Raw genomic sequence first — 24607 nt, 5'->3', positions numbered from 1 at the left:
TGATTTCATAAATAGGTGCGCACAAAACTTTGCTTACCCGAGTGGCGTAGGTGTCTCCATAAAGACGAAGGCCAACGACAGCAGAAGTTCCTGCTGTTAGACGAGACCCAGTGAATACAGCAATCAAGTAGGCATAGCTCTCTCCTGGGAAATTGTCATGGAGTACGATGACATCGCTCTACAACAAAAATGAAGTTATTAGCGACAGTACTTGATCATCCACAGGCAGGGTCAGATTACAAAATGGCCAAATAACCACAAGGTTGGATAGTCAGGACTGTATTTAATTCCCTGAAACACACAAAACAGCTTATTAATCATAAATAATTAATTACTAAATAGACTGTGCTCTGTGTGTGGGGACTGAGAATAAGTTAGTTTATGAAAACTATTGCACTGTTATACTTGTGCAGTATACAGAAACTGGGATAATGTTTTGAAGATTTGACTTTCAGGAAATAATTTTGAACTAAAAAAAAATCAACTAAAACATTTTGTTAAGAAAAATAAGTTAGTAGCTAAAGTAATGGTGGTGTTGAAAACCGTCTTTTAATGCATCAAAACACATTGTCTTAAAGAAATACTGGTTTTTGACATCCTTGTACACATTTAGATGTGTTTAAAATCAAACAAATTATTTATACAATACATAATGCAATGTATTGTCAACTTTTTAGCTCAATAAAATTATTTGATTTGATATAATAGTTATTGTAGCTCATTAAAAATACTTACACAAAGTGCGTCCTTCCGATCTTTTCGATAAGCCCACAAAAGTAGCAGCAGAAACAAAAGAAGGATAACAATCACAAAAATTACCACATAAGGATTTTCTGGAACTGTGAGGAATAGAGGTGCGTCTAAAATGGGATTGATGTCGTTTGGTGGAACGAAAATTGAACTTGAAAATATCGACATGTGAGTGCACTGACATTCAACTGTCTCTTCCGATGTTTTTGGTCCAACCTGTAAATGTGTAAATTGTATTTATATAAGTTTAAACAAGATTGAATAGGAAATGTTGCATGATGATGAATTTGTGTTTGATCGTAGCTACAGCTGTTTTGCGCTTATCAAAATTTAGCACAACTAGTTAAAACTCGATCTGCCTAAATATCTTTCAAGGTTTTGTTCATCAAAAGATGATGATGAAAATAAAAATACAAACGCAAACGAAACTTTAATTAATACTCAATTTTCACCACGAGAAATACTAAGCTTCTTGGTGGCCTTCTTTACATAACATAGTTTTGACAACAAAAAGTTACTTAAATTTTTTGGTTAATTGGAAAAAACTAAAAACAAGAGGCGATTAGTTATATACCTATAGCATATTGTTTGATAAGGATAATTTGGCTTTTGCCAACCAAGTGCAAGTTGCCAGCAGTGTATTACCGGTACCAACCAAACACTGCTTGAATGTATATTTGGTCACTAAATTAATATTTTTTGTATTATTTGTTTTGTTTTTTGTATAAAATTTACAATTAGGAATAGTCAACCTCTAGTGATTATTCATTATGATACCATTGACTTATAGGTCAAAGATGATACCCTTTGCAATCAAGCATTTGAAAAGTAGGAGCGATTTACTTACCAAACAATAATGATTAATCCACTGATTTTCCCAGATATGGCAATTCACAAAATGAAGATCAAAAGAATAGTCAACAGTGGAATTTACTGGAACCTAAAATATAACATAAAAATTACTAAAACTAATTACAATTCCAACTACCTCATTGTTACTGATGACGTTAACGTATGTACCTTAGACATTAAATTGAATAGTCCATCCACTTCTACAACATTCAGAATGAGAAACCCAAAAACAATTTGTTTACTAGTACAAATTTTATATATGAAAAAGCTATAGATAAAATTAGCAAGCCAATCAATAAGCCAATCATCAGTCGGAATCCAGCCAGTATGGCTTTTAATAATAACCAATGAACTGAAGCGTAAGGAAAAAAAGGTCTTGGGAAATAGGAAAACTAAAACACCTCTTCAACATTCACACAAAATGTTAACTGAAATCACAAGAAAATATGTAAATGCCAAATAAAAAGTCAAAATTCTCCCTTTTTATGTGGCATTTTACGTCACTCCGCCTTGGGCGATAGAGTTTGTTTCACGTCCGTGAAACCCATTTTTAGATTCCGTCGCTATTACTTCGGTAATTTGCCTGACGGTATCTCAGTCTCGATTGAGCCGTTATCTTGTGATTACATGTCCATTATATTCTCCTAATTTCGTCTGTTATTGTTATACTGTTTAATTAAAGGGGTATTTCTGGACTACTATGCAGTTTTCTGTGTGGTTTATTGGTATTTTGTTGTTGTGATTTCCTGTTTCAGAGTGGTTTATGTATCTTTTTCATTGCTATAGGTTCTTTTGCAACACTCCGGAACAAAATGTTTTGAAACCCTCACTTTTTACTAATCGCAATAAAAAATTACAGCAATCATCTCTTAAATAACATGGCTATTTTTTAATACTAGTATATATATATGTATTTTAACCTAAATTTGCTGATTTATATTTTGATCAAATCAACTGCCAATAAACATGAGTGAAAGTATCAGTTTTGCTCCTAGCCTGCAATGTTACTTTTACTCATCGCTAGTAACATTTCATAAACAGCTGATTCTCGTGGTGAAAACGTATACTCACACTTTTATCTGGAAGGATTCCCATGAAGTAGAAGTGTTCTCTTTCAACAATGTCATATGGGATAACCACGTCTGGGTTTTGTTGTGAAACAACATTAGCTCCAGACAAGGCCTCCCAGTTAGGTCGCTCGTTAAAATTAATCAATACCTGAAATTTTAGTTAATTTAGTTGTTGTTGTTTAGTTTGTAACAATTGTTGTTGTGATAATTTCTTAGTTGATTTCTATGAGTTTTGTTTTAATAGCGATATCCTTATTTAGTAGAAATTGACTAATGTTTCTGCCGCTACTATATAAGCAGTATTCTGAGAAGGAAGGAGAAAAAAATGCCTTTATCTATGCAATTATTGAGCGACATCCGCCCCATCCTGCACCTTGGTCAACAATGTGCAGGAAATTGGGGAGCGAGCAGGCCTATAGAGTATCTGACTTCATATTTCACCAATCCCCTATGGATTTTATCCAAGTGATAATATCGTTACACCTAGACTTAGCCTGAAGTAATGCAAAACCCAATTCCTGGGCAAGAGCCTTAAAAAAATGGCAGCACTTTCACAGATGAGGATAATGCACCACATCTTTCATGTTAGCAGCATCCACTGTAGGCCTAAATGCCATAGCATAAACTGTACGCCTGTATCAAAAACCAGTTGTCCCATTTACGCTTAAAGACCAAGTTGAGCTATAGAAATTAAAAGATCACAAACAGTTTGCTGTAAAAACGAAGCAGTGCACCAGAACTATTTTGTCAACTGTTAGTTCTTACTGTACTGTATAACAATTACGTATCCTACTCACCCTCAAAGGCGAAGTTGAACTGTTCCCGTCAAACTTGAAGGTTATAAATAGTTTGCTCAGTGGTGGCAGAATGAAGCGGTGCACTAGAACTATCTTGTCCAGTGTGTCATTATCTAGCGTTGGGTCAAGTTGGGTAGCCACTCCTCTAACTGTAGTCTTTTCCATCTTCTTCACCTTCATGAAGATTTGGACAGGGGCTTCCACTTTTGGGACATAGTAATAACCAGGTCTGTACAGCCTTTCTGCCAGCCCGACCATGATGATTTCGGTGTTGATGTTGTTTTGCGCCCACCAAAAGAGATTTTTCTTTATAGGTGCAAACTGGAATGAAATGTAATGTAAAAAGTTGTTGTATACAACTTTTTTTAGAAGCAGTCAGCACATTCAATTAATATTGTCCAGCTATGATTAGTTTTTTTACCAATAAATTGTGCTGCTGCCAATTGGGGACCAATGTTCAATGGGGTAATGTATGCCAATTAATGTTCAATAAAATATGTTATTTATTGCTAAGAAATCACATCTATGTTTGTGGAATGTTCAACTGTAAGAGTGATCAACCTTACAAATCGAGAGGTGTTAGATAAAAAAGATAAAAAAATAATGGTTTAGATATATATCACTGAAATATATAACTGAAATAACAGAAACATATAACTGAAAAAAAGAAAATTTGGAAGTGCGAGTTCAACTAAAAAAAAGTTAGCCCATATTAAATTAAATGAATTTCTGTAATTTGTAACCTATTCACGGTATCTGTGATATTGGATCACATGTTTAATAGTCTTTATTTCATTGTCTTGTTGAAAGCATATGGTTACATTGTACATTTTAGTTACATTATGGTTACAGGGCAAACCCTGCAGAGGTCTTTGAGAAGTTTTGCAAGGATAACACAATCAAACATGTCTGCAGTACACTGTATCATCCAAAGACGAATGGCCAAGTTGAACCGTTTATCAAAACCTTCAAATCGAGAAGGCAAGATCAAACACAAAAGTTGGCGAAGCTACTGTTTGCATACAGAAACACACCACAAAAGTCCACGAGCAAACCTCCTTCATAACAGTTTTTTGCCAAAGACTTTGTCTCCATTGGACAATTTAAAGCCCACGGTTAAAGACATGATAACAGAATCAGTTTTTTAAACAAAAGTATTATCACCATGGAAAAAGTAGACATAGGGAATTTTCAGAGGGGGGAGAAGTCTGGGTACTACATCAAGAACTGGTGAGCTAACCTACCAAGTTCGTGTGGTGGACTTCTGAAGCGTAAACACGCAGACCAACTACGTAAGACTGTAAGAGAAGTGGAGCTTTATCTGAAGTGGGAGAAGTGTGATATTGGATTACCTGTTTAATAGTCTTTATTTTGCTGTCTTGTTGAAAGCATATGGTTTATGTTCGTTTATGTTTTTGTTGTGATGATTTGAGTTAGTGTTGGGATGACATTAAGATTAAAATATTCTTTCTTTAACTAGTTTTTTTTTTGGGATTATACTACATTATCAAAAATTTTATCAAATTTAATTTCTAAAACATATTGAGACACATAATAGTTTACCTAGCCCCTCCCCCTGATTATCATTTAAAACATTTGATTTTTCACAATTATGTTACAATACCTGAAGCATTAAGTCGTGGTTTTCATCGAATGTATTGGCCAGACTTTTTGAGATGTTAACATAGGAGGTGATATTTGAACCAGCCACATCTACCAAGCCATCTGCATTGTTGACCTGTAAACCAATAAATGGGCAGAGTTCATTTCAAATGTATATTGAATTTATAATTCATCCATTTACAACATATACTTTCAAAAAAGAATACACTAATTTGAGACTTCTCCTGAACTAAATTCACTTCAACTAACGCTCTCATCAAATGGGTTAGTTAAAGCATGTCTTCAATACTGTCTGTAAATCACTAATTTTATATTTTAGGAGTTAAGGAAAGGCCAATTGGCTGATTAGGATTATTATGTACAAGGATAGGGATCAGCAAGCTTACCTGGTAGATAGAGTCCAGATTAGCCTTGATTACACATAAAACACATGACACAACACAGAAAAACTTTAGTACAGTACTTTAACTTTAGTACAGTACTTACTACTGCTAACTTACTACTACTACTTACTTACTTACTTACTTACTTACTTACTTACTTACTACTACTACTTTAGTACAGTAGTTACTTTTACTTTAGTACAGTAACTTTAGTAACACAGAAGTTTTTCTGTGTTGTGTCATGTGTTTTATGTGTAATCAAGGCTAATCTGGACTCTATCTACCAGGTAAGCTAGCTGATCCCTATCCTTGTACATAATAATCCTAATTTTATATTTTGTATTTTATACTACTAACACATGGTATTACATGTCCAAAACTATAAGTACATATTTTCATTTTACATGCATGCAAACCCCAGATTATCTCTGAAATGTACGTAAAGAACTAAATTGAAAAATCTAGCGAAATTGAATTGAAAAATCTAGCTATGTAGAGGTAACTTACGTAGGAATACATTTCAGAAACTCCTTCCGTCGACCTTATCTGCCTCCCCACCGCTCCATAAGGCTGAACTCGACCCACCAAATACATGGAAATCATCAGTGCCTCGGCCATGTCATTGGAGGCAACATTTAGCTACAAATTTAAAAAAAGGAATGTTTGACATAATAAGCAATTATTTTCCCCTACAAAAAATACTTTTCAAGACAAAAGTTATAGGCCTAGTTGATTGTGACAAAATGAGCAAACTTGATTGCTCACTTTTTAGTAAAAAGCATTTATATGCCTACTTAATATTTTTGAGAATCAAATCAAATTTCTTTTATTATTGAGGTACAGTTCTATGAATGGGGTCACAAACTTACATACTTTATCTTAAAATAATTATGTTCTTATAAAATCATATTCGACAATAGGAAGCTAAACAGTTACCTACATTTTCAGTGTGGTAGAAAAATACTATTTAAGGGAATATGAAGTTTAAGTCGAAGAATATGAAGAATACCAGTCCTGGTGTTGCTGGGTAGGTGATGAATACTATCCTATGTAGGATTTTTATTTCAAAGGATTTTTAACTTGTATTGTGATGAAATAGGGAATTCGTTTTATAACTAGTGTTATAGGTGTAACGGTTGGTTTGAGTGAATTTTAGAGGATTATTTGCAAGAAAAAGATAAGAGGGTGTTGGTCATGGACTGAATTCTTCCTCTGTCATTTAATTTGAAAAAAAAAAATAGCTTGGTGAGATGACTTAGGTAAGGGAGACCATTATTGGAACAATGGTGAGAGGCAAATTCCTGCGTTTTGCAGAGATTATAAAAAGAATACTGCAGCTTGTAAGTTTACTTGATGTTTGACTGGGCTCTATCAATTACCAGAGACTCTTCAGGAGTGATTATTTTAATCTCGACTTTAGAAGTGCTTACAGCACTAATGCTAGACATCCTTGTCTAATAAACCGTTAGACTATTCAACTGATGGCGGGTTCCTAGCGTAGATGAAACATTCATAAACTGCTATAAATGGCTGTTCAGATTAACCCATTGGCGCCGACTTACGAGCGTTACTCGTACGGCCGCTGCAGGCCCGGCGGCCGACTTACGAGAGCCGCTCGTATCACCGCTAGGCAGCGCCATTTTTTATTTAGTTATTATTATTTTTCGCCCTTTTTGTTTCTTCTTACTATTATAATGTTTATAAATATATTGCTTCTTGATATGTGTATTTACTCATTTATTTTAGCGAATAACAAACAATTTTGTGTTGCAATGGAAACCACATATCACCAAAAATCTGCTGCGGTAAGGTAAACAAAATTTTTTTTTTAAATGTTATTACTTATAAAAGTACACAACTTTTGATTTTTCTACGTAGGGAATCGATTGACCTTTATAATAGTAGTGTTATTTGGTGTCTGGATTAATCTTGGAATTTGTATATCAAGTTTACTTTCAAAATATTGTTTTTAAAATTTTTATTTTTATAATCTTTATATATATATTTTTTTTTTGTTTAGAACTTTGACTATCCAATTACCACTTTTCTGTAGATAATTTTACTGTGAACAAAATGGTGAAAGAATTATTAATTTACTACCTAAGGTTTTCTTTCTATAGCAGTTAGAGTAAAAGTCTACAAATTCGGTAAAATTAATTGCCGCCAGAGGGTGCTGCAGGTAGCGCATTAATTCCTTCCCCAATGGGTTAAGCAAAGATGGTATTAATGTGGCCCGCATTATTAAAGGTCAATCGTATATCTTTTACACACCGACAAACATATAACACTGCACTGATGCAGTAAAAGCTAAAGATTTTGTAAATTTCCAATGAGTATGTCAAGAATTAATTGTAAAACTAATATTTTAGGTTACGAACATTGTCGTACACATCATAGTTGATGTTTTCCTCGGGAGCAAGTTTAGTTACGTTTCTATCTTGAGCAATAACGGCCATATCCACACAATCCATCATATTTCTGAAAACATAAAACAACATTTTAAGTCAAAATAAAATATTAGGGTAAAATGTGGGATTTAGTAAATGTTGGAGATGAAAATTCTTCAAAATTTGTTAAGCACTTAGAATAAAACTTTCTCCTATGTATTTACAATATTATTTGCACTAAGTGAATGATTAGTAATAAGGATACTAGCATGTAACCTAAATTATCAATCACATTATCATGATAAAAAAGTTTCAAATAACTTCTCAATCCAGTGACAAAGCACTACGTCATCTGAAGAAATAATAAATCATTTGATTTATTATCTAAAATGCTTTAAACTTTAAACTCTTTAATTTACAGAGGTATTATTTCTCTATGGGCTGTTGACTGTAGAGTTTTTATGTGTCAGTTAAAAACTTTGAGAAATAATGAATTTTGAGGCATCCAGGTTTGGTTTGAGGTACCGTATTATAGAATGTGTCAATTAGAGTGAAGACTGGGATACGCATGGGCTCATGAACTCTTTCTCTACTCTTCGCTTTTGTTAATTTTTTTGACATCTCAAAAATTGAAAAATTAATTGGCGTTGAATTCCTAATTTACATGACCTTAACTACTATTGAATTTTAAAGATGTTCAATTTAAAATAATCCACTAATAATTTAAAAAGATAATATTTTTTAATGTTAAATCATCTTTGAAAAGAATATATTTTCTAATTTTTTAATGAAATATTGAAATCTTACAATAGTTTATTATAATCCACAATTAATAAAATGAAGTAAGAAAATATTATTTACTTTGCTGTGTTTCAGTATCCCTTCTTGTTTACACCGATTTTTCGTAATAGAACATAATTACGTACTTCGAGTAAATTAAAGAAGTTAAATTTTCACCTGGAAAGTTGGTGAACGTGTTTTGCCCGCAGTCGAGGTGTATGGTCAGGTTTTACAGCATATTTCAGATAAACTTTGGAGAGTTTCAACAGTATCCTCCCAGTGTACATTTCTAGTACGTCGTCCAATAAATATGTCCCTTTCAGTGTTCCGTTGACCAAAACAGAGAGTATTGTTGAAATTCCAAGCTTCATACTCTCCGCTGAATCATACTCAATCTGGGGAAAAAGTACATTATTGTATGAAATGATCAGGGAGAAATTTGTGAGTTGTTCTTATTGAAACACTGTTAGACAATCTAGTTCTTATAAAACAATAGTTAACACAGACACGGTAAAAATCAATAAAAAATAGCAAAATATGCCTGATTTGAGGTGGAACTCTGTAAGAATCCACTCATCCAAATAACTACCACTGAACCATCCTCTTAAAAAGTGGATCTTCAAAGTCTTAGTCATAGATAGAGAAACGCTCAATAATTCCACAAATCATTAACACCAGATCAGAACAATAGGGGTCACAAATTGTGGAGGCATGCACTGTGGATGCAATACTGCCTGGTGTGGGTTATCATCTGCACTATTGTGTACTACGACTATCCGCAGTACTATCCTGATAAATAGACCAATTTGTTAAAACCAAGGCAAAAATGTGGTTCGAATTCCACTATAAACTGTAGGTCCCTTAGTTGCCATTAGCTGTGTGGACTATTAAAACAGCTGTGTCTAAGGAATAAGTCGGTCTTAGTCACTAACAAGACCACAAGATCAAGCCACTAATCCTACACTCATCTCCATTCATACTTGGCTTAAAATACCTACTTTGTATGGTCGCCAATTTAATGAAAAAAGTATTAAAAAGGTTACGATTCCTCAATCTATGGTTTTGGTTGTGTTTCTTGTGACGGAAATTATAATGGACTTTGGAACATAGTGGTTAAAAGTTGTGGTACTAAAAAGCTAAATGTGTTGTCACAAACCCTGGCCATTGAAGATATAATTCTTCGAATGTAGTATTCATTGTTCAAGTCTTTATACAGTATTTCAGCCAGAGTGGACATAAGGTCTTGTGCAGCTGAAACATAAATCCAAGTTTATTTTAACACACTCACTACCAGCAGAGGTGGTGGTGGACCAGACATACAGAAGAGAGTGATGGTTGGAAGGAAAATCTGTTAATAAAACTTGATGCATTATCATTTACTGGAAAACATGAAGGTAATAACTGCAGTCTTCAAGTAAAACCTAAGTCTTGGACCACAATACTTTTTTTGTTTTAGGTTTACCAGCAGGGCCGCGTTAAGGGTCAGTGGCGCCCTGGGCAAACCCTAAAGCAGCGCCCCCCTTATATATATATAACTATACAGGTTTTGACCACAGCAGTGTAGGGAGGGGAAGAGGAAGGGGGGCTGACTCGTTAGTTCGTAGAAATTCACAGCAGGTGGGTTGGGGGTTGGGGTGAGTGCAATGGACTTGACAGTAGTTGCTATGCGAATGCCTCTTGCCCTACGCCAGTAGCTTATTGCACTACGCACGCAGTGATTTGATTACTGTTCAGTACAGTACAGTGTGCAGTTTATTGCATTACACATGTATTGAACGAGATTCTACTAAGGGAGTATGTTTTTTTCCATGGTTCTACTATAGGCCTATGCATATATATATTTATACATTAGCGTGTTTTTTTACCAGTTTTGTTTTGGGAGGGAGTTTTCAATTCCGTATCAGTGGAAATACTGGTTAATACATTTCACTTTCTTTAAAACTGCTTCTTGAGTTTGTTTTCTTTGAGCCAACCGCTTGCGGCTCTCGGCTCCACATAATTTTTTTATGCATTTTTCACTGTTTATAGGCCTACTTACTTGTATCAACACTTACGGGTGGCGTCGTCCTGTAATCCAGCTACTAGGAGGTCACGAATTGTGGATATTTATAGGGATTTACTGTGGATGCGATGCTCCCTGGTGTGGATTAACGTCCGCACTAGTGAGTACTACGACTATCCGCAGTACTATCCTGATAATTAGACCAATTCGTAAATTACAAGGAAAAAATGTGGTTCGGATTCCACTATAAACTGTAGGTCCCTTAGTTGCCATTAGCTGTATGGGCTATTAATTAACAGCTGTGACTAAGGAACATGTCGGCCTTAGTCACTAACAAGACTACAAGATCGCGCCACTCATCCTACACTCATCCTTCACTCATATTTGGGTTAAAATACGCACATAGTGGCGTCCCCATCTTAAGTAATTGATTGATAAATTGATTCTCTATTTATTTATTACTGGTTCACTAACTGCAGTTTGAGTGTCAACACTGACTAGTTACTGTCACAGTTTAGGTTGTGTTGTGACTGATTTGACGACTGTGCAGCAGGCACAACACGAACACAACCTACTGACTAGTGAGGAGTACTGGACTGGACTTGGACTGGCGCCGCGCGGTAGTTGGTAGTTGTGACTTGTGGGGATGGGGGTGGGACTGGGAGGGAGAGGAGGGGCAAGTCAACCGTAGGCCCTTAGGGGCCCTTAGACTACAGCTGGCCTACATGCTATTCCCGTAATTTGCTGTCATCACCCAAATTGCAAACAAAAATCAGCTGATGTATTGCCATATAAGTATATATTTGTTTTGATTTGATTGTTATTGTTTTTACAATTTTTCTCAATGGTAAAATGGTGTTTGCAATCTGAGTGACGTCAGCATATGACGGGAATTAGCACACCTATGTGCTAATTCCTTCCACCATCTGATAGTATAGTGAGTGCGCCCGGTTCACACTGCTGCCTGCCTTTCCCTGACTACATGAGGTATAACCTGAAAGTCAAGTATTTTCAATTTTGTTGTATTTATTTACTTTTACAATAGGGGAAAATCACTTAACTACAAGTTGAAATCACCCATTATATTTTTGAAATCCCCGGCTGATAAAACCATATTTTTCCTAGTGCGTGCGGTGGTTCAGGGCGCCCCCCAACCACCGGCGCCCCTGGGCATATGCCCAGTCTGCCCGTTTATAAAAGTGGGCCTGTTTACCAGAAACCTAAACATTGTTTAATAATTGTAATGTGTATATTTTGTTTTGATTTAAGTGATTTACATTTCCATTTGCAACAATATCCTTTTTTGAAAACAGATTTGATTTAACCATCACTTGGCAATTCCCCAGATTTGCTGCTATGGGCAATTTTCATACCATGCAATTTGTCTGAGTTTTATAATCTTGTTATGCTTTCTCTTTACATATTAGCCATAAAAATAGAGGAATATATTTTGATGAAAAAATTGCAATATTTTTGTATCCCAACAATGATTGAAAATAAAAGAAAGATAAAAGTATAAAACTTGATTTACTTGATATGTGGAAAGCAACACAAAATATTTTGGTAAAACCTTCAATCTAATATAATACTGCTATTCAGATTTATATAAAGAAGCTATCAACAATATACCCACCATTAGTATACAGTGATCTGATCTTATTTAACTACACTAATCTATTGAAAAATTTGTAAATTATTTACATATAGAATTAACTTACGTTGATAATTATTGTATCCCATGTAATCATCAATTTCGTTCATTAAGTATTCAATATGCGTTATATTTCTGTCAAAGTCATACAACTGGAAAAAAACAAATTTTAAAACTTAAACTGTTTACAATCACCAAAGAAGAGTGGAACCTTGATAAGAAGACCCTCGATAACAAGTCGCCCTTGATGATAAGTGTCATTTTCAAATCCCCTTATAATTATTTTACCCCTAATCACATGTTATTACAAACTTCAATAAGAAGTCAACCTTGATAACAAGTCTTATTTTACAATTCCCTTGAGAGTTTTGTTATCAAGGTTCTACTGTAGTTCTATAATGCTGTCAGCTTATGAAAATTTTATAAAAATATTTTAAAGATGGCCCTTGTAAGTAATTAATCTCCAAATCTTTTAAGACACTTAGTGTTAAAGATGCTTCTTTTAATTTTTTTTTTTTTTTTTTGGGGGGGGGAGGAGAGAAAATATATGCTTTTCCTACATTCACCTGACAAATTGGGCTTCTTTGCACTGATTATAGTACAGAAAGTTGCTAATTGCTGCATTTCCTTACTTTTGCTATACTCTTTTAATTTTTCCGTACTCTTTTAACTTTTATCACATTATTTTTTTTGCTACACTCCAGAATTCAACCAAACATCACAAAACAGTGTGATTTTATTAGGCGCATAATCCGTGTACTCTTCGAAATAGATTGGCAACACTTAAAGATACTACAACTACGATCAGCTAGCTGGTCCAGCGTTTCCCATTTCGTTCAACACTTGGATAACTTGGAGAACGCTTGTAATTAAACTAACCTAAAAACGTGTTGGATATAGTGTGAAAGACTATTTTTTTATATGCTTTTATAGTAACTGTAAGAAAAATATAATGTGTTTGCGAGTGCAAAATGCCTTTGCTGCAATCGAGAAACTTTCCACACTCTCCTGTGGCTTGAGCGTAAACATTTCTCCTGTGTGCAGCAAAGTGTCTCTAGTTAGTCACACAAATAATTATTTAGTATTTACACACACAGTTGGCAAGCCTGTAGTGTGAAACTCCTGCACTGATCAGACTACATTTCTTGAGGTGGTAAAATCAACATGACCTAAGCCCTCAAAGACTCGCACCGTCTCTGGCATTCAGTTCTTTTATGACCTAATATGGCAAATCATTGCTCTTCATTTTTAGCTGTCAATAGGAATCCATGCCAGAGAAAATGAGGTATTTCTGTTTTATAGCTGTTCAAGTTTAAATTGTTTTTATTTTATTGTAAATTAACTAAATCTAACTTATTTTTCTTGCAAAACCATTATTTGTTATAAAATTAAATAAACGGTATCAGCAATCTGACACATACTTTCTCCCATAAGCTTGTCAACAACCTTTATCATGGGAAAGCAGTGGGAGTAACTATTAAAATTTTGTAGGAAAAAATAACAAAAGTTGCAATAACTTTTAAACCGTAAATGTTACAGTAATGGGGGTTGCATTATTTTGTTTACAATTATAAGGACCATAACAAATTAACTTTAATCAGAACCGTGTTTTTCCCAAATTCCGATTTTTTGTAATTTTATGGGATTTTTTTATGAGAAAATAACATAAGCTACAATAACTTTTGAACCGTAATATTTACATAAATGGGACTTAAACCATTTTGTTCAGAATCTAAAGGACTATAACATACTAGATTTTTATAAAAATAGTTCAGGCCATTTTTGAGAAAATCTGATTTTTCCGTTATTTTATGGTTTTATGAAGAAATTTAAAACACAAATTTCAAAAAAATTAAAAAAATACCTTTAGATACCATGGATTAGTACCTATAAACCAAATTTCATCAAAATCGGACTACTGGTGTGGTCTGTAGCTCTGTATACACATCCACACATACAGACATCACTTTGAAAACAACTTTTTGGGGTTCAGGGGGGCCCAAAATGGATATATCCACTCAAAACTCAAACTTGAAAATTTTGACGAAAACAATACTTTCTCCATAGACTATGTATCGGGGGAGAAAGTAAAAAGATGCTTGTTAATATTTATTGTATGCCAACCAACAGACGGTCCAAAAGACCATTGTTGTAAGTTATAGGCCAACTTTCAATTTTGTAATTGTATAGTTAGGCTCTTTATTTGTTATTGTATGATTGTAAACCTTTTATTTTGTTAAATAAAGCACCTCAATCACTTGTAGTAAATCTCGGTATTAAGGGGCAAACTATCTTAAAAATGAAAGTAAAACTATAAACATCCTTTACCAGTTGTCATTTTAGAATGTCCAAAAGGTATTTGTACAAACACATTAGATGCAGAGGTAGGGATTAAACGCTCACAGAATGAATTGGCATTACTTGTATGATGACTTTAATTCCTTACCTTAACATTGATTGTGACAGAAGGTCCGTCTCCGTCCTCATTGAGTAAATATATTACGACCCTGCCTCGAGTCAACCTGAATTGCGAATAAATACCTGAATATGAATATCCAGTCATTCTACCTGAAATTAATCATGGATTAGTTAAACAAATATGGTCTGTAACAATTCACGGTGTCATTAATGCATTAGAAAACTTTTTATAATTATGTTAAGACAGAAACCTAAAACTTACCAGGTTGGTTGTGCAAAAATATAAGAATGTAATATAATTTATTTTATGCAAGCAATTGATCTATGGTAAAAAAGATTGTTAAGCCACTTATAAAATCTATGGCAAAACCAGTGTGCGTGTTAAGCTGAGTTTAAGACTATAAAGCATGTATTATCAATGAATGAGTGCTGTCCATGATTATCCTGGATTAGATTAGATTAATTATTAGGGGCCAACACTTCTGGATGCATATTTCAGGGCAAGGATGAGTATTAGTAAGTAATACAGATCACAGCTTTTTTACCAAGCTATTGACACTGGACTGGACACGCTATATGTTTAGTATAACTGTAGTGTTACATTTTCAAATAATAAGTAAATTAGTTCAGTTGAATCAAACTCATATTTTAATGTGAACAGAAAAACTAATACAAACAAAACAAATAAAAAATAACAGGTGATCATTTATTCACATACACATATGGTCTTAAGTTATTACATCAGTTAAACACATCAAATTCTCCCCTCTGAAATGTTTTGTTAGAGTGAAAATTTAAAAACGTACGTTTTCAGGAAAAGCACTTTTAAAATTTTTTGTTCCGTTTTCTTTAACTTTTTAATTTTTTTTTTATTTCATTGACATTTGAAGTTTCATAAAATGTCCATGGTAACGCAATATCTTTGGTGATTTTTATAAATAGAGCATCTTTGATGGAAAAACACGAAATTATGTCACGACCATCACGGACATAAAAACTGAATATTAAAAATAGTTAATATTATTTTTATAACTATGTTTTGCTATAAATTAATTTACTTTTATGGCCATTATACAATAAACAGCTCACTTAGAGCGGGCGTATGCTGAGACGCACGTGACAACGCACGCAAGCCAAGTTTTTCGGCGCAAGCCACGCCATCTATGTATAATAACTCCCATCGATGAGCCACGCAGCACACCAATTTTTGACTAGCGCATGCTGAGACGCAGCACACGCAACACATGCACTACGCAGTCACCAAGTAGTTAACTGATTTGCAGCTGTTGTAAACAGTTGTAAATTTTGATTCTTGCAATCGTATCGTTCGAAATTATTTATCGATTGATTTATTAGGTAAGGTTTTAGCCTATTGTCGATTGCTCGACATTTCGATGATATAACACAATCATAATAGACAAAATAATTGAATCACTTAGTAAACACTTGCTTATTTGCATTAGCAGAATTGAAAACAAGCTGGAAGTTGTTTTGAGAGGTTATGTTTACATAAAAATCATTTAGTTTTCTAGCTCTATTTTAGTTAATTAATGATTCAATATGACGGAAAATATAGTTCACCACATGGGCAAAAAGTGACTTTTTAACCCTCGCTGATTTTCCGACCTCTGTTTCGCCTCGAACGTAAAACTTGACCTCTGGTCAAAAAGAGTCACTTTAGGCCCTAGTGATGAAAAAAATACTATTTATCTTAAATTATTTTCTAAAGCTACTCGTTTAGGAGTTACAGACAGCTTTTTGCATTACATTAATAGACAATTAATGGTGGTCTCTTGTCTGTGGTTGCACCTAAGAAAAAATTGCATGTGGTGTACATTCTGCTCCTGTACCTCCTAAACGAGTAAGTTTTGAGAGTAAATTCAAAGAGTAAATACGCCTTGGTACTTAAAATAGCATCTAAAAGACCATAAAATACAGAGTGTTTCAATTTTAAAGTTAGCTGTCACTTTAGGCAAATGGTAGTCATTTTGAAATAAATTGAATCAATATTTTTAATGTATTTTATTATATGACATTTTTTGGATGTAGACACTATTTAGGCCTAAGCCTTATTTTCTACTGTATATGCATTATCCTCTCCAAACATACTTGTTTATGAGCTGCAGGATGCAGAATGTACAAAGCAAGCCACTTTTTTTTAAGTGCAACAAGCCGTAACTCCTAAACGAGTAGCTTAATAACCCCGTCGCAGCAAACCTGCATACTAAGCGAATTTCCATTTACCCGGCTTGATTTCTACAAAAATATTCCCTATAAATTTTCAGATTTATTTCCATTTTTAAATAACATTAATTTTAGTGAGTAGTTAGGTTTGCTGCTACGGGGAAGATGTTGAGGTGTGTTTTTTCAATTGAAATATTGATAGCTTAGTATGAAATAAACCAAATTGCCAAATTTGATTAAAATATATCCATAAACAAGCAAACTAGAACAGTTTATTTATTCTCCTTAAGAATAACGTGGGAATTTTAAATTTACAATTTTTTTAATTTTCTCCGTAGTCAATGAACATTTAAAAACACTTCAATATACTAAATTATTTGTTTTTTTAAGCTCTTCAAAATGGTCTAGAGAGAAATTAAGAAATTTAAAGTTTTTAGGGTCAAAAATGAGAAAAACCGATTTTTACCCCATAAAACCTCCCATAAACCCCTGATCCCATTGTCCGATTATGCTGGTTCACGAACTCGTTCAAATAAATGTAGGTTTACACGTTTGTACCAAATTTCATCAAAATCGGATCAATTTTGCTCGAGTTATCGCGCTAACGGACACATATATAAATATATATATATATATATATATAAATATATATATATATATGAATTTGAACGGATGGTGTTTTTGGCCTCTGGGGACCTCAAAACGAAAAAGTAAATCGTTCCCGGGTCTAGGTCTTACCATGAGACCTACGGTAATAGCTTATTCCCTATATGGGAAATTCGCTAATAAAAAGAACTTAATGAATACAAACTTTTTGAAATCGTATTTACTTTCCAAAACAATCATAAAATAGGCTACAGGGTGTTCCATAAAAAATATTTAAGTTATCAGCCATATTGGAAAATGCAGTCATATAAAAAAAAAAACTACTTAATAAATAAAGGGGAGCATCTCATAAGAATGTAAACCTACGTGTATTCGAACGTTTTCGCAAATATCTACAGGTCGGTACGAATGCGGCCACCACTACCGTTTCCTGCTGAGATGCTGGAAAACCAATGCAATGCAAATAAGTTGCATAGTAATGTTTTCAAATATAAAATGTGAATAATGCATTGATAAAATATTAATACATGTGCTGAACTAGTTAATTAACGTATAGGAATTATATAGGTGTAATTGAGGCATTTCCCTAAATTACGAAGCTATGGCTAAAAATACAGAGTATCACAAAAAAACGTAGCAGAACCAGATTCTACATACAAAAATAAGATGAAAATAAAAAAAAAAATTCCCAAAATCACTTAATATTAATATTAAGTTTAGTTTATGAACCTTTGATTTGGATTTTCAGCTCTAAACAGGATTTTAAAAACAAGTACAATGTGTTACGTGGATTCAAAAATGGAAATAAGAATATTTTTAAATTATAAAGGTCCGTACCGATAGTCTATCATGACGTTTCAAAACTGCATACACCACAGATAATTCACATTGGAACTCAATCGACGCTCGTTTGTTTGTTGTCATCGTTCACACGAGTTGTGTTTAGTGTGTCTGAAAATCTGTGTCTGTGCTACAAACTGAGACATGCCACGCAGCACACGCATTTAGTTGCAGAGAACACAGCTGGTTAGTTGTCAAGATGGCTGAAAGTACCTACTACTTCGAGTCCGACAAGGGAATTGAGGAATCGGTTCGTCTTATATTGTGTTTCGTGCTTGCACCCAAGCTGTGTTGCATGCGTCGAAAACTGTGACAGGCCGGCCCACGCGTGTGTCAGTCACATACACGCGTGCGTCTCAGCATACGCCCAGCCTTAGCTTTAGGTATATTTGGTCTTTCTAGAAAAAATTAAAAAAAAACTAAAATAATTGAAAAAAGCCAATAAAATCTTTTAAGTTTGTATAACTCCGAAAACGGCAAAAACACTTACCTGAGACCTGAAAAATCGTTATGTTTTTATTGAGGTGTGCTTCTTTTGTGTATAAATCATTGAAATATGACGATATTTAAATTTTTTACATATTTATGATAGAAATCATCAATGTGACGGTCAGGGACAAGCGGTACGGTCGTGAATTGTCTGGAATAATCGAAATCTTTTGAAACAATCCTTCAATTATACTGTTAGTTATAATAAAAATATGTGTTTCAATTGAACTAAACTGTTCAATTTACAATGATATTTAAGTTATTGTCACGACCAAACACAGTATAATCCATAAGGCTAGATTGGTCGTGAAAAAACCCACGATGGTCGTGAAACTTTGGTTGTGACATTACGTATTATTTGGCTCTGTTCTGGCGGTAGCCCTGCACCTCATGTTCGAGGATACAAAGTGGACTTCTAGGTTAATATAGCAATTGAAATATCATATAAAAAAAAATTAAAACCACGTCTACTTCATCAAATGACTACGTACGGTCATGGACACACCAAAATTACAAAAAACACAAACTTACCTTTATTAATCTTGTAACTACTTCTTTCAACACAAAACGACCGGCACAACCAACTTGACGTACACCCCCAACTAGTCTCTAAAACGAACTGACGCAATCGACGCCAAACTTGCCACTGTCGTGCTCCAAAGTTGCAAATTTTTCCCAAATGGTCGTGACGCCAAATCGAGGGACAGACTTATTTTGTCATGGTAGTCAGTTTGCAATGACAATAAAATTATAATATGCTCCTTTTTTGTAAGTTTAATAACTATTGATGACATACAAATATGGCTTTATATATTTCGGCATGAATAATTAGTCTAAAAACAGTGTGAAAGTTGGAAAATGTACCCTAGGGACACGTCATGGTCGTGAACTTCGAGACTTTAAAAATGCGAAAAAAATACCTAGAACCTATTTAAAACCAAATAAATGTGTGTAACATGTTGCCCCCGTCCCAAAAAATATTAAAACACATAATAATAAACTACAAATCCAGAATCTACAAAGTAAAAGGCCAGGGACATGAAAACGTACGTTTTTAAATTTTCACTCGTTAACGTTATTTCGCATTTGAGTAGTTGATCAACATGACGCCTCCAGACAGTTCCATCGTCCATTTTTACTTTATACAGAAGGTTGCTTTCGTTGACCAACTACTCAAATGCTAAATAACAGGTGATCATTAATTCACATGCACATATGGTCTTAAGTTATTACATCAGTTAAGCACATCACATAGAGACTGACTACAAAAGCCATGACACATATTTTATTTTCACATAAAAATCAAATTGAGTTGATTTATTTATCAGCATTTACCTTGATAGTGTTCTATATCGTCATGTCCTTTGTCGAAAAATTCATAAAGTATCGGTCCTTCCGACTGCCAGCCAAAGCATGTGATATCAAACAATGTAAATCCTTTCATTCCCGACTTAGGAGTCATCGTGCAATTACCTTCCGTTGGGATTTCATTAGGGCAGTATTCAATGTTGTAGGGTATTATTTTGTCCTTAGCAGCATCTGTAAAATTAAAGTAAAATGAATGTAAACAGAAATACATTGTAATAATTGATAAAAAATTAAATCAATCAATTTGTTTATAGCAACAACACACATTTGGTTCATCTAACTTAATTCTATACACACACGACACACCTTGAAATTATTCATCTTGAAATATACACTCAAATGTGTGTATGTATGTTGTATATTGTACGTAAGTGAGTAAAAATTTAAAAACGTACGTTTTCAGGAAAAGCACTTTGCAAATTTTTTTCCCCTTTTTTCAAAACTTTTATTATTATTTTTATTTTATTAACATTTGAAGTTTCATAAAATGTTCATGGTAACGCAATATCTTTGGTATTTTTTTTAAAAAAGAGCATCTTTAGTGGAAAAACACAAAATCCTGTCACGACCATAACAGACGTTTAAATTAATATTAAAAATAGTTAATATTATTTGTATAACTATGTTTTGCTATAAACTAATTTACTTTTATGACCATTATACAATAAAAAGGTCACTGAGCTTTTGGTATATTTGGTCTTTCTAGAAAAAAATAAAAAAAACTCAAAAAATTGAAAAAAGCCAATAAAATCTTTTTAAGTTTGTATAACTCCGAAAAAACTTACCTGAGACCCGAAAAATCGTTATGTTTGTATAGAGGTGTGCTTCTTTTGTGTATAAAACATTGAAATATGACGATATTTTAATTTTTGAAATTTTTATGATAGAAATCATAAACGTGATGGTCAGGGACAAGCGGTACGGTCGTGAATTTTCTGAAATAATCTAAATCTTTCTAAACAATCCTTCAATTATACTGTTAGTTATAATAAAAATAAGTGTTACAATTGCACTAAACTGTTCAAATTACAATTATATTAAAGTTATTGTCACGACCAAACACACTACTATAATCCATAAGGCTGGATTGGTCGTGAAAAAACCCGCGATGGTCGTGAAACTTTGGTCGTGAAATTAGGTGTTATTTGGCTCTGTTCTGGCGGTAGCCCTGCACCTCATGTTTGAGGATACAAAGTGGACTTCTAGGTTAATCTAGCAACTGAAATATCTTATAAACGAAAATTAACGAAAATTGGGGCGTCACATCTGATTCGTATCAACTTTTTAAACTTCAAAAAAGAATACTTAGAATTATGACTTTTAAACCCGTAAAACATTCTTGCAAGCAACTTTTTAAAGAACTAAAGATTCTAACCGTCCCTAATTTGTATATTCTTAAATGTTTATTGTATGTGAAATCAAATTTTGAAAAACTCCACAGTGAAAATAATCGGCACAATTATAACACTAGATTTCATACAGATTTTCAATATCCTATACACAGATTAAATCTTGTGGAAAGGACACCTTCTTATATGGGTAAAAGATTTTTTAACAATTTGCCTGGGTACTACAAATCTATAATAGGATTAGTATCTTTTAAAGAAAAAATTTTTGAATTTTTATTGGAAAAGAATTATTATAGTATTGGTCAATTTCTTGAAGATAAATCAATGTGAATTGTTTGTTTTGTTACCTACTATGTATTTATTTTTACCAATATAAGCTAGTTTATTTTAGTATAGTTTGACAATGTCACCTGTTTTGTCTGGCTGTGCCAGAGCATAAAAAAAACGTTTTGTGACAATAAAGATGACTTTGACTTTGACTTTGACTTTAACACCATGTCTACTTCATCGAATGACTACGTACGGTCATGGACACACCAAAATTACAAAAAACACAATCTTTCCTTTATTAATCTTGTAATTCCTCCTTTCAACTCGAAACAACTGGCACCACAATCCTGACGTACACCCCGAACTAGTCTCTAAAACCAACTGACTCCATCGACGCCAGGCTTGCCACTGTCGTGCTCCAAAGTTGCAAATTTTTCCCAAATGGTCGTGATGCCAAATCGAGGGACAGACTTATTTTGTCATGGTAGTCAGTTTGCAATGACAATAAAATTATAATATGCTCCTTTTTTGTAATATTAATAACCATTGATGACATAAAAATATGGCTTTATATATTTCAACATGAATAATTAATCTAAAACAGCGTGAAAGTTGGAAAATGTACCCTAGGGACACGTCATGGTCGTGAATTTCGAGACTTTAAACATACGTAAAAAATACCTAGAACCTATTTAAAACCAAATAAATGTGTGTAACATGTTGCCCCCGTCCCAAAAAATATTAAAACACATAATAATAAACTACAAATCCAGTATCTACGAAGTAAAAGGCCAGGGACATGAAAACGTACGTTTTTAAATTTTCACTCAAGTATGTTGTATGCTGTATGTTGGTATTGTCAATCAATCGGACAAATGTTTACGGCAAAATTTGAGTGGAGATTCTTAGGCTGTGTGAAATATCTCTAGCCCTGCTAACTATTTAAGAGCTCTTGGAGGCTAGCGGCCATCTTGGATGATTTCAAACAGTTACTGAAGAGTTAATTATCATCCAAAAATAGTTTTTTAAACACCAAAATGATTATGATGTAAATATATCTAGTATACTGTGGGATTAGAAATGCTATTTGTTGTTTTGAATGTATTTCCAAGGGAGTCCATGGACGCCAATAGCCATTGGATTTGCCCCCATAAGATTGTTGTTTAATTTGTTAATTGTTAGTTTTGTTATTTACTAACAGCCAATGAAGAGTTATTTACCACCTCAAAATATTTGTTCGAATACCAAAAAAGTGATTCTAATTTAAATATCTAGTATACTGTGAGATTAGAAATTTGCTTTGTAGTTTTTTAATTGCTTTATGAGTAAGAACGTCTAGGCTCCAAGGACTCTTAAAAGCTCATGAATGAGGGCATTGCTTGGTTTTGGATCATCAAATGGCTACTGATTTTGATTTTACCAAGGACCGTACTGATTAGTAACCAATTTACTTATATGAAAAAAAAACAAACACTTAGTTCTACTGTGCTCATAAATAAACTCAGCAATGACTAAATAATCACTTAAATATTTTAGATGAAGATAAGCTGGAGAGATTAGAATTTAAGTTATATTAAATGTAAAATTAGGTAAAAATACAGTTAGACATGTGAAGAGTGAGAAAAAATATTTGTAGGAAATGGACTTGAGGATGTAGAAGAAAGGAGAAGAATCCAGAGGAGGGCCAGGGGTGGAGATGATGTGAAGAAAGATGTGGAAAAAATATTAGTGAGATTGTAGATGGTGAGAAGAGAGAAGTGAAGGTAAATTCTAAGAAGGCGGAGAGATATAATTGACATCATTGGCTATTGGATACTGAAGTAGACATCCCATCTACATGGACCAGCTGTCACCATTTTTTTTTATAAAAAGAGAAAATAGTTGCAGAAGCCAGTCACTGAATGTAACACTCTATTTTTTTCTACCTTATTTTTTGTTGCTGACATTTAGTTGATGGGTAATAACAGTTGTTATAGCTCACTATAGCCGTTCTATCGGTTTGACTTGGTAAAAAGGATTGTGTATTTGAAACAACATAGTAATGAACTTCAATACAATCTGTCAATGGCTAAAGTCAACTATTATGATTTAGATTTAAAAACTGGCGACAACTTTAACATGGGGATAGAATGTGTAGTTTGTATCAATAGCCAAAGTTGATGAAGGGACAACCGTAAAAGAATAGGATATTTATGTATGTATAGGTTATGCACTACAAATGATAAAAAAAAAATTTTGGTAATCTATATTCCATTCGAAAAAAATACCTTGTGCATACACCGTGTACGCCACACACTTCTTCAGTTTAGTTACATTCATTTCTGAAAAATAAAATTATAAACAATGAGTGAAATGTCATTAACAAGTTGAAACTCTTGTATGATAAAATAGTCACAAAATAGCATGAAATAAAAATGTTATATCGTGGTAATAGTAGTAGTAGTACATCATACCTAGAACCATCCTAAGCCTGTTCGGTTTTTGATGTAAGACTACATCACTGGGTTTGTTTTCGTCTAAATGTAGTGAGAAAGATAATTCAGGATCACACTGAACTTTTGTGAAGCTTCAAAATACAGTGATCTCTAGTCAAATGATAAAGATGATGACTCACTCTTTGTTATAGCCTGATTTGGGTTTGATTTGTTGAATTAGTTAAATAACAACACTCAAAACTTCACAAACCACAGGTCATATTTAACAATAAATCTTTATATATAAAAAAAAATTTTACTAGTAGATTATTCCTCATTTTCATTCAATATATTATCTTCTTTAAGTTAATTCA

The 24607-nt window shown here is 33.5% G+C and overlaps 2 protein-coding genes across 2 annotated transcripts in view; both read right to left on the bottom strand.

Moving 5' to 3' along the window:
- Nucleotides 1–1994: 1994 nt before the first annotated feature.
- Nucleotides 1995–7115, bottom strand: LOC128993040 (uncharacterized). The gene is made up of 6 exons (XM_054416794.1): nt 7038–7115; nt 5983–6114; nt 5094–5207; nt 3470–3790; nt 2674–2820; nt 1995–2030 (listed from the first exon to the last, which is right to left on the bottom strand). Exons 1-6 carry the CDS (start codon nt 7113–7115, stop codon nt 1995–1997), a joined length of 828 nt encoding a protein of 275 aa, XP_054272769.1.
- Nucleotides 7116–11546: 4431 nt separating this feature from the next.
- The window catches only part of LOC128993039 (uncharacterized), a 73679-nt gene continuing 60618 nt past the window's right edge, over nt 11547–24607 (bottom strand). The window contains exons 9-13 of the mRNA XM_054416793.1: nt 24087–24140; nt 20168–20371; nt 14742–14863; nt 12363–12447; nt 11547–11638 (exon numbers count right to left, since the gene is read on the bottom strand). Of these exons, the coding sequence (XP_054272768.1) occupies nt 11547–11638; nt 12363–12447; nt 14742–14863; nt 20168–20371; nt 24087–24140 (557 nt within the window). The remainder of the gene's footprint in view (nt 11639–12362; nt 12448–14741; nt 14864–20167; nt 20372–24086; nt 24141–24607) is intronic.

Source organism: Macrosteles quadrilineatus, unplaced genomic scaffold (genome assembly GCF_028750875.1).
Source record: "Macrosteles quadrilineatus isolate MER2022 unplaced genomic scaffold, UCM_ALF_1.0 Scaffold_4__1_contigs__length_99947679, whole genome shotgun sequence".
Lineage (NCBI taxonomy): Eukaryota > Metazoa > Arthropoda > Insecta > Hemiptera > Cicadellidae > Macrosteles > Macrosteles quadrilineatus.
Note: the sequence above shows the minus strand (reverse complement) of the source record. Positions and strands in the feature narration are given on the sequence as shown.